The 10,586-nt window shown below is 44.3% G+C and overlaps 1 protein-coding gene across 3 annotated transcripts; it reads left to right on the forward strand.

Annotated features, from left to right (window-relative positions):
• Positions 1–463: 463 nt before the first annotated feature.
• On the forward strand, positions 464–10,548 carry irf5 (interferon regulatory factor 5). Of its 3 annotated transcripts, none has more exons than XM_034526472.1 (9): positions 464–583; positions 1,441–1,652; positions 2,100–2,286; positions 2,676–2,704; positions 2,787–2,814; positions 3,866–4,132; positions 8,080–8,469; positions 8,545–8,663; positions 9,007–10,548. In XM_034526472.1, exons 2-9 carry the CDS (start codon positions 1,479–1,481, stop codon positions 9,193–9,195), a joined length of 1,383 nt encoding a protein of 460 aa, XP_034382363.1. In that variant the 5' UTR covers positions 464–583; positions 1,441–1,478; the 3' UTR covers positions 9,196–10,548. The 3 variants fall into 3 exon arrangements, with proteins under 3 accessions (XP_034382363.1, XP_034382364.1, XP_034382365.1); XM_034526473.1 differs by having other exon boundaries at positions 4,007–4,132; positions 9,007–9,371; XM_034526474.1 differs by having other exon boundaries at positions 4,034–4,132; positions 9,007–9,224.
• The last annotated feature ends 38 nt before the right edge of the window (positions 10,549–10,586 follow it).

Consider the following 10,586-nt stretch of genomic DNA (forward strand, 5'->3'; position numbering starts at 1 on the left):
AGAGTTGGGCGGAAGGAAGGAAGTAACCTCAAGTACTTCCGTAAAACTGTCAAAACATCTCCAACACCCCATCACAATAAAACACTGGTATCATCGTCCACTCGTTTTATTTAAAACAGTAAAAGCTACAATCTGTAACAACATCAATACACCATATTATTGATTAAGTTAACTCCTTCTCAAGTTAAAATGACGACCAGACATTTTACTGCAGTAGTTTCTAATAAAAGCCAGAGACACGTACACTGGAACACCGCTTCTGTAGATGTGAATATAATATAACTACCTGTAGATGTGTGTATTTAGAAGTAATAGTAAATGGTGGTAGTAGAAGTGGTATTCTTTATTATATCTCATATGTATATATGTATTTATTCTGTAGTAGACTGTATCATTGTTCAAAAGTGTTCCTTTATTCCAGAAGCTTTTATTGTGTCTCTCTAACCGGAAGTAGTATTTCTCATTGTGTCTATTGATTCCGAGCCGGAGACTTTTTTGTGTGATGAGCTTCAGTTTGTTCCTGATTAAGGACCTGGAGGGTCACCGGGACCAGGACCGCGACCGAGACCAGGACCGAGACCAGGTGAGTCCATCGTTACACACACGGAGCCTTACCCTCTTCCTAACGCTGTTAGATCTCATCATGAAAACGTTTTGTGGTTTAACTTTTTTAGTGACACTTCTTGACCTGAGATCTGACCTCGTGAATCCGAGACTTCCACAACTGTGTTCACAGTAATGGCCGTTTAGTTCCTGTTGTTCTTCTGTCTCTTCACAGCTGATCCCAGATCAGCCAAATCTACAAAATATATATATATATATGTATATGTGTGTGTATATATATGTGTATATGTATGTGTATATATATATATACACATATATATATACGCATATATATATACACGTGTATATATATGTGTATATATATATATATATACACATATATACGCATATATATACACGTATATATTTACAGATGCTAAATAAATATATATATATATATATATATATATATATATATACACACACACACATATATATAAACATATATACATACACGTGTGTATATACATACACACACACATACACACACATGTATACACACGTGTGTGTGTGTGTATATATATATATATATATATATATATATATATATATATATATATATATATACACACACACACACATATATATAAACATATATACATACACGTGTGTATATACATACACACACACATACACACACACACATGTATACACACGTGTGTGTGTGTATATATATATATATATATATGTATACACACGTGTGTGTGTGTGTGTGTATATATATATATATATACATATATATATACACACACACACATATATACATACACATATGTGTGTGTATATAGACCTCAGGTGTCCACAGTTCTTTAAGATGCACTCTACCTGTTACCACAGGGTTAGGCGTTCCACCATTCCCTCCCAGTGCTCCCACCATGAGCGTGCAGCCCCGGAGGATCCGTCTGAAGCCCTGGTTGTTGGCGCAGGTGAACAGCGGCAGGTATCCTGGTCTGCAGTGGCTGAGCTCAGAACACCGACTCTTCCAGATCCCCTGGAAACACGCCACCCGTCACACGCCAGCGTCAGACGAGGAGAACACCATCTTCAAGGTCTGAAATACTATTAATACATACTGAACTATCACTTTATTATTATTAACACAGTAAACTAAACATACTGAACTATAAGTGTATTACTATTAATATTAATACAGTAACTTATAATTTTAATGTCTGCTCAGCTTCATGTTGGTCTACATTTGTAGACATGTATCAAAGGAAATCGTCTTTATTTACTATTAATATCATATTGGTTAGTTTATACAACTCATCAGCGAGGGTGGGGTTTGGTTCTTCAGTGTGTTTCCTAAAACATGGCTTACTGAACTTTACTACTGATGTCACTTCCTCCTTCACTGGTAACTGCTTCTGCTTTTATTTCTCATCTCTGTTGTTGCTGACAGAAGAGCAGTTTGACTTTGAGCTCTGAAATATGTTCCATCAGCTGTTTGTTTGTGTCCATTTGTCGTGCTCTGTAAACCCTACTCTGTCTTGCAGGCGTGGGCTGTGGAGACTGGTAAATACCAGGAAGGTGTGGATGAACCTGAACCGGCCAAGTGGAAAGCGAACCTTCGCTGTGCTCTGAACAAAAGCAGGGAGTTTCAGTTGAAATACGACGGCACGAAAGAAACTCCCCTTCAACCGTACAAAATCTACGAGGTCTGTGAGCAGGGCAGGAACACAGGTGAGGAGTTGACATCATCATCAGACACTGAGGGCAAGACGTTTAGGTTTTACATCATAAAACATCTGATGAGCAGAACTGTTGATCAGTGTTTGATCACAGTTCAACTTGTGAGCGGCTCAGTCTCATCAGAAGATTGGTGGTTCAATCCCTGGCTCCTCCGTTGGTTTTCTGATCATCACACAGCGTTCTTTGCTCTAAATACATGTTCTTCAGAAAGATACCGATTAACACAGAAATTCAAGGCTTTAGCTTCCTCTCAAGATTTGGTGTAAAAATACTTTTTTTAAAGTGGTTGTTGAGTGTCAGTGTATTTTCATAATGGGTGAATGTGGTCATTAAAAGTTGTTATCTTCATCTCAGTGTCTGTGATCGGTTTCCTTTCTCAGATGGTGCTGAAGATGAAGATGACGATGAGGTGAGGAAGACTACATGTAACAAATGCAAACACTCCACACTTTTATCATCTGACTGACTAACACAATGTGTTTTATTCTCAGATGCCCAATCTGATGGACCTCACAATCAGTAAGTACCACGTTTAGTTCAGTGGACCTATGAGGAACCTGAAGGCATTGCATCCTGGTTCCTCTGGTTCTTCATTCTGATCATTGAACAGGAGCGATTTACTCTAGACCAGCACTAAATCAATTCTGGAAACATATTTGCAGGTTGTGGTGTAGCGAATATTTAACTTGCATGACTGATCAGCTGTTTACATCAGTCTGAGGGGACCCTAATTGCTAGGATTTTTCTTCTGATTTTTCTTTTTTAACATTGGATGCATATTTGTGGTACTTGCCATACTCCAAAACTCAAATTGTGTACACTTGTCAATCTTGGTGAAAATAGCCATCTGATACAGGCGTTAAAATTTAGGCTTAAAAAAATGCCCCCTAGAAGTTTGACCGGCGACGCCCCTCACCCAGAATGTCCGATTCACTTGAATTATTTACATACATGTCAATCTCCCGTTCGACGATGCGAGCAGCTTTAAATTGATATTGTCTTTGTCTCCGCACATTGAGACAGTACTCGCTGACAGAACAATGGAAACTGATTCCTAAGGACTCTTCCATCTTTCTCTGGTAGACGGTTTCCAGTCTTCCTCTTCAACCTCTGAACAAACTACTTTCACAGGAAACACTCCTTATTTACATTTCTGTGTTAGAACACGTCAAAGAAAGACATGCACAAAGTAAACCGTGCAAAGTCTGCCCAACCAATCAGGTTGACAGCACTGCCACTGGCCAATGAAGGTCCTCCTTCTTACCGGACACAAGTGTAGGTCCAGGAGCAGAGGAGACATGTTGCTTTGTCTCCTTCCTCTACTGTCATGTGGTCAGTAGGAGTTGGTTCATGGAGAAAACCATTTAACCGCTGCAGAAGAAGATGATGTCATTAAGAGAGTCAATCTTAAAAAATAATATTTCATGTATTAATGTGAAGGTCACTTCACATCGTTTTAATCTCTTCAGTCAAGTCACATGTTTCAGGTTTATTATGAGCATGTGCATAAAACAGGTGGATGGAGACGCACCTTAAGATTATGTAATGTGATGATGTCATGCCTCATCAGACCCCAGGATCAGTGACCCCCCCTCCTTCAGCTCCTTCCCAGCGCAGTCAGAGACAGCGTATGATATGATTCCCATGACCTCTGACCTCCGGGTCCAGAGAAGCTTCGTCCATCCTGCCAGACTGTCTAACGGACTCCAAGACCTGAATTCTCTGCCCCCCCCGGCAGCGTCTACTCCCCCCGGGCCGGCACTAATGGAGGCCAGCAGCATGGGGGACGTCCAGAACCACCAACCTTGCAAGTACGACCTTCTGAGCAGCGTCCCACGTGAGTAACACCTCTGACCCCGAGTAGTTTCCTCTTGTGACGATGAGATACTGTATGGATCTCAGTATGGTTGCACTGGCCCACTCGCTGGTTCTGGTTCTCTTGATCTGACACCATGTCGTGTTTGGTTCTTGTTGAGCCAAGTTGAGGACAAAGACTGGCAGCGGGGGGATCCATTGAAACGCTCCCCTTGCCTCACTGGTTACTCGCCGGGCTCCAGTGTTCAGGGAACTGGGCCAATGAAGAAGCAGCATGCGTCTCTGGTGGTTTGAGGAGCTCTTGAACACTGAATCCCACAAGTATTCATTTCAGTTTATTTTGTATAGCCCAATATCACGTCTACTCTTAAATGAGGTGACTGTGTCTGCCTCCCGGACTGAAAGTGGAAGCTGGTTCCATAAAAGAGGAGCTTGATAACTGAAGGCTCTGGCTCCCATCCTACTTTTTAGGACTCTAGGAACCACAAGTAGCCCCGCATTTAGTGAGCAGCTCTCTAGTGGGGCAATATGGTACTACAAGCTCCTTAAGATATGATGGTGCATCACCAATCAAGGCTTTGTAGGTGAGGAGAAGAATTTTAAATGTGATTCTTGATTTTACAGGGAGCCAGTGCAGAGCAGCTAATACAGGAGTCTGGCCTCGTCTGGTGTTTTCACAAGGACCAGCTCAACTAAAAGAAGGAAAACTGATGATGTGATCTCTTTTCTTAGTTTTTGTGAGTACACGAGCTGCAGCATTCTGGATCAACTGGAGGGACTTAAGAGACTTATTAGAGCAGCCTGATAATAAGGAGTTGCAGTAATCTAGTCTGGAAGTAACAAACGCGTGAACCAGCTTTTCTGCATCTTTTTGGGACAAGATGAGCCTGATTTATGAAATGTTACGTAGATGATAAAATGCAATCCTTGAGATTTGCTTAACGTGGGAGTTAAAGGACAAGTCTCGGTCAAAGATAACTAGAGATTCTTTACAGTGGTGTTGGATGCCAGGGCAATGCCATCTACAGAAACCACATCACCAGATAATTGATCTCTGAGGTGTTCAGGGCCAGTAAAATAACTTCAGTTTTGTCTGAATTTAACATCAGGAAGTTGCAGGTCATCCATGTTTTTATGTCTTTAAGACATGCTTGAATTTTAGCGAGCTGGTTGGTCTCCTCTGGTTTGATCGATAGATATAATTGAGTATCATCTGCATAGCAATGAAAGTTTATGCAGTGTTTCCTGATAATGTTGCCCAAAGGAAGCATATATAAAAAGGTAAATAAAATTGGTCCAAGCACAGAACCTTGTGGAACTCCGTGATTAACGTTGGTGGTCATTGAGGCTTCATCGTTTACAAATACAAACTGAGATCAATCTGATAAATAGGATTTAAACCAACTTAGTGCGGTACCTGAAATGCCAATCGACTGATCCAATCTCTGTAATAGGATGTCATGATCAATGGTGTCGAACGCAGCACTAAGGTCTAATAATACCAGTACAGAGATGAGTCCTTTATCAGCACTAAGGTCTAACAAGACCAGGACAGAGATGAGTCCTTTATCAGCACTAAGGTCTAACAAGACCAGTACAGAGATGAGTCCTTTATCAGCACTAAGGTCTAACAAGACCAGTACAGAGATGAGTCCCCTATCTGATGCAATTAGGAGGTCATTTGTAATTTTCACCAGTGCTGTGGTGTTTTCTAAATCCTGACTGAAACTCCTCAAATAAACTATAGTTGAGCTTTATTCTGCTGGGAGAAAACAAAGAGTGACTCATGAAAATTGAAACTGTGGAGCTCTACTAACTCTTATCCAGGATTAAAGGAGAATAAAGTCTGTTCTGTTTCACCTTGACGATAACACACCTGTTGGCTCATGGTGAAGGAGGTGTGGTGAATGGTGGAACAGGTTATGTGGTTAAACCCTGAAAATCAAAGGTTTATTCAACACTGAGCATTACCAAGACATTTGCAGTGTATTATTAAGTCCGACTCTTTGTAATGTTTGTTGAAGTAACAGATTAAACTAGAAGGGGAGTTCTTCCTCGGCACATAATGAACCTTTCATCAAGCTTCATGAAATCTGACCAGTAGTTTCAGCCTAACTGCCCGCCCAACCACCTGCCCCCTTGACCTCATCCCATCTCACATTCTCCAGTCTATTGCTCCTGGCCTTCTTCCCTTTCTCACCCATCTTATTAACACCTCCCTCTCAACCGACTGTTTCCCTAACTCTCTGAAGGAGGCGGAGTCAACCCTCTCCTGAAGAAACCCACTCTGGACCCATCTAAAGTAAACTACAGACCTGAAGTCAATAACTACAGACCTGTCTCTCTCCTCCCCTTCCTTTCCAAAACTCTAGAGGGAGCTATCTTTAACCAAGTCTCCTCCTTTCTTCACAGTAACAACCTTCTAGACCCCCACCAGTCTGGATTCAAGGCAGGCCACTCAACAGAGACTGCCCTCCTTGCTGTCTCTGAGTAGCTTCACACTGCTAGAGCAGCCTCTCTCTCCTCTGTCCTTATCCTTCTAGACCTTTCCGCTGCCTTTGACACAGTGAACCACGAGATCCTCATGTCCTCCCTCCAGGACCTGGTATCTCAGGCACCGCACTCTCACTCTTCTCATCCTACCTCACTTACCGGGTAATCTGGAGAGGATCTGTGTCTGAGCCTTGTCCTCTGACTACTGGGGTCCCTCAGGGCTCAGTCCTTGGTCCTCTTCTCTTCTCTCTGTACACCAACTCTCTTGGCTCTGTCATTCGCTCGCATGGCTTCTCCTACCACAGCTATGCTGACGACACCCAACTGATCCTCTCATTTCCCCAATCTGAAACACAGGTAGCAGCACAAATCTCTGCCTGTCTGACCGACATCTCTCAGTTGATGTCCGCACACCACCTGAAAATTAACCCGGACAAGACTGAACTTCTCCTCCTTCCAGGAAAAGGTTCTCCCACCCACGACCTAACTATTAACTTCAACAACTCAGTACTGGCTCCGACTCCGACTGCCAGGAACCTCGGTGTGACGCCTGTCAGTCAACTCTCCCTGACTGCCAACATTATCGCAATAACACGCTCCTGTAGGTACATGCTGTACAACATCAGGAGAATAGGACCTCTTCTCACTCAGAAGGCGGCACAGGTCCTGGTCCAGGTCCTGGTCATCTCACGGCTAGACTACTGTAACTCCCTCCTTCAGGTCTACCTGCTAATGTCATTCGACCTCTACAGCTCATCCAGAATGCAGCTGCTCGACTGGTCTTCAACCTCCCGAAATTTACCCACAATCCTTTGCTCCTCCGTGACCTTCACTGGTTACCAGTGACCGCCCGCATCCGCTTCAAAACATTGGTACATGCGTACCGTGCTGCGAACAGATCGGGTCCGGTCTACATCCAGGACATGGTCAAACCGTACACCCCAGCTCGTTCACTTCGCTCGGCTTCTGCCAATCGGCTTGTAGCTCCTTCACTTCGAGCTAAACACTCAACAAAGTCACAACTGTTTGCTGTCCTGGCTCCTCATTGGTGGAACGAGCTCCACATTGACATCAGGACAGCAGAAAGTCTCTACATCTTCCGTCGCAAACTAAAAACACATCTTTTTCGACTATACCTTGAAGGTAGAGCTGTAGTAGCACTTTAGTAGCACTTAAATGTCTCTTACTGATAGCACTTTGTAGTTTAACGTTATTGAAGAAATTGTACTTGCTTGATTCTTGTTGTTCTGAGTTTGGACTCATGGTTTAATGCACTTATTGTAAGTCGCTTTGGATAAAAGCGTCAGCTAAATGACATGTAATGTAATGTAGTTTACACTGAAAACACAACATCATTGGCCCAGGTAACAATGTCCTCTCGCCTTAGTAACAGGTATATGATCTGTTTTGCCGTGTACCTTAGTAGCAGATATAATTACTGTCTTGCTGTAGTAACAGATATATCTGTGTCTGTAGTAACAGATCTGGACCTGAAGTTCCAGTATCGGGGCCGGACGACAGGCTCTCTGACAGTCAGTAACCCTCAGGGCTGCCGGCTTTACTACGGACACCTGGAGCCGACCCCGGAGCAGGTGGACCTGTTTGGGCCAGTCACCCTGCAACAGGTCCTGTTCCCTGGGACGTCTGATGTTCAGAACCAGAAGCAAATGTTCTACACCGAGGCCCTGCTGGATGTCATGGACCGCGGGCTGATCCTGGAAATCTGGGAGCAAGACATCTATGCTGTCCGCCTCTGTCAGTGCAAAGTGTTCTGGTCTGGACCCGGCATGCCTGAGCACGGTCCACCGAACCCCCTGGAGCGAGAGAAGAAGATCAAGGTGTTCAGCCTCAACGACTTCCTGCAAGGTACTGAATCCCTGAGGCGTTAGAGAATTCTGTCTCAACACGTTCATACTTACATCCAGGTGTGTCCGTCCGCAGGGCTGATCCTGTTCCAGAGAGGGGAAACTCAGAACCCTCCACCCTTCGAGATCTACTTCTGTTTCGGAGAGGACTGGCCCGACAAGAAACCCAAAGAGAAGAAACTCATCATCGTCCAGGTCCGTTCATCAACACTCATTGAGTCCTACACTCAGCACTTTAACACCTGCAGGATGAAGGACCCAAATCCACTGAAGGGTTGAGCAGCTATCGCAGACGCTTAACTGCACAAACACAACAAAAAGAACGAGTTTAATCTCAAAAGGTCTCAGTGCGTCGGTGGTATTTGCACTTGTGTAAATTAAGACATTTCAATGCAAAAACAATTGAATTCACAAAGATCAGAGCTGATAGTATGGTTGGATAGATATATGTTGAAACAAAATGGTGGCGTTCTCCTGGTTGTAGTTTTTAAACCTGGTTGTGGATCTGGTCTCTAAACCTGGTTCTGGTTGTCCTCAGGTTGTTCCTGTCGTGGCTCGGATCCTAACAGAGATGTTCTCTGGAGAACTCAGTTGGTCCATCGACAGCATCCGGCTGCAGATTTCAAACCCTGATGTGAAAGACCAGACAGTGGAGCAGTTCAAGGAGCTGCAGAGGCTCCTGCAGAGCCAACACATCCAGGGACCCTGGACCCCTAACGTCCCCTGATCCACACATCCAGGGGCACTGGACCCCTAACGTCCCCCGATTCAATTCAATTCAGTTTATTTTGTCTAGCCCAATATCACAAATTACAAATTTGCCTCAGAGGGCTTTACAATCTGTACACATACAAAATGACATCCCTGACCTTTGACCTCACATCGGATCAGGAAAAACTCCCAAGAAATAGAAAAAAAAACCTTCCCGGGGGTAAAAAAGGTAAGAACCCTTCAGGAGAGCAACAGAGGAGGATCCCTCTCCCCGGATGGACAGAAGAATAGATGTCATGTACAGATGAACAGAGTTACACATTCAATGAATATGACAGAATGTATGAATAATTAGTAGTAGGCATGGACCACGATCCAGACCTCCACAATCCATGAAACAGAAAGAGGTATAGAGGAGGTGGGTCCACACATCCAGGGGCCCTGGACCCCTCGACGTCCCCTGATCCACATATCCAGGGGCCCTGGACCCCTCGACGTCCCCTGATCCACATATCCAGGGGCCCTGGACCCCTCGACGTCCCCTGATCCACATATCCAGGGGCCCTGGACCCCTCGACGTCCCCTGATCCACATATCCAGGGGCCCTGGACCCCTCGACGTCCCCTGATCCACATATCCAGGGGCCCTGGACCCCTCGACGTCCCCTGATCCACATATCCAGGGGCCCTGGACCCCTCGACGTCCCCTGATCCACATATCCAGGGGCCCTGGACCCCTCGACGTCCCCTGATCCACATATCCAGGGGCCCTGAACCCCTCGACGTCCCCTGATCCACATATCCAGGGGCCCTGGACCCCTCGACGTCCCCTGATCCACATATCCAGGGGCCCTGGACCCCTCGACGTTCCCTGATCCACATATCCAGGGGCCCTGGACCCCTCGACGTCCCCTGATCCACATATCCAGGGGCCCTGAATCCCGACGACCCCCCACGAAATTAGAGAACAACTTACTTTTAAAGACTCTGAACATGTTAAAGATTTAAATGTTTTTTAACTTTTTTTGACTAAAAACTAAATCTCATCTGTTGAGAAACAAAGTTTGTCAGCTGATCTCAGCTCAGCTTTAAAATAAGTTAAACTTATAGTTTTAACTAAAGCCGACTGATCATCAAAATTGTATTCACTTCAAGGACTCATGTCTCTCATGTAATTCATACTGACTGAAGTGATCAGCTGTAAAAGATGGAGCTCAATGTTCATGTAACGCTTCGCTCCACTGCAGCTGATACTAAACACTTCAGTATTATAGAAGTATTGTTAATGTTAGGCTTTAAAAACTCAAACATGTTCAATGACCGTAAAACAGTAAGATTACCAATAAACACCACTGCAGTATTCTTTCATATATCAGATGTCATTTTTACTTACTGGGGAATACATTGT

The sequence above is a fragment of the Cyclopterus lumpus genome, chromosome 23, assembly GCF_009769545.1.
Source record: "Cyclopterus lumpus isolate fCycLum1 chromosome 23, fCycLum1.pri, whole genome shotgun sequence".
Classification (NCBI taxonomy): domain Eukaryota; kingdom Metazoa; phylum Chordata; class Actinopteri; order Perciformes; family Cyclopteridae; genus Cyclopterus; species Cyclopterus lumpus.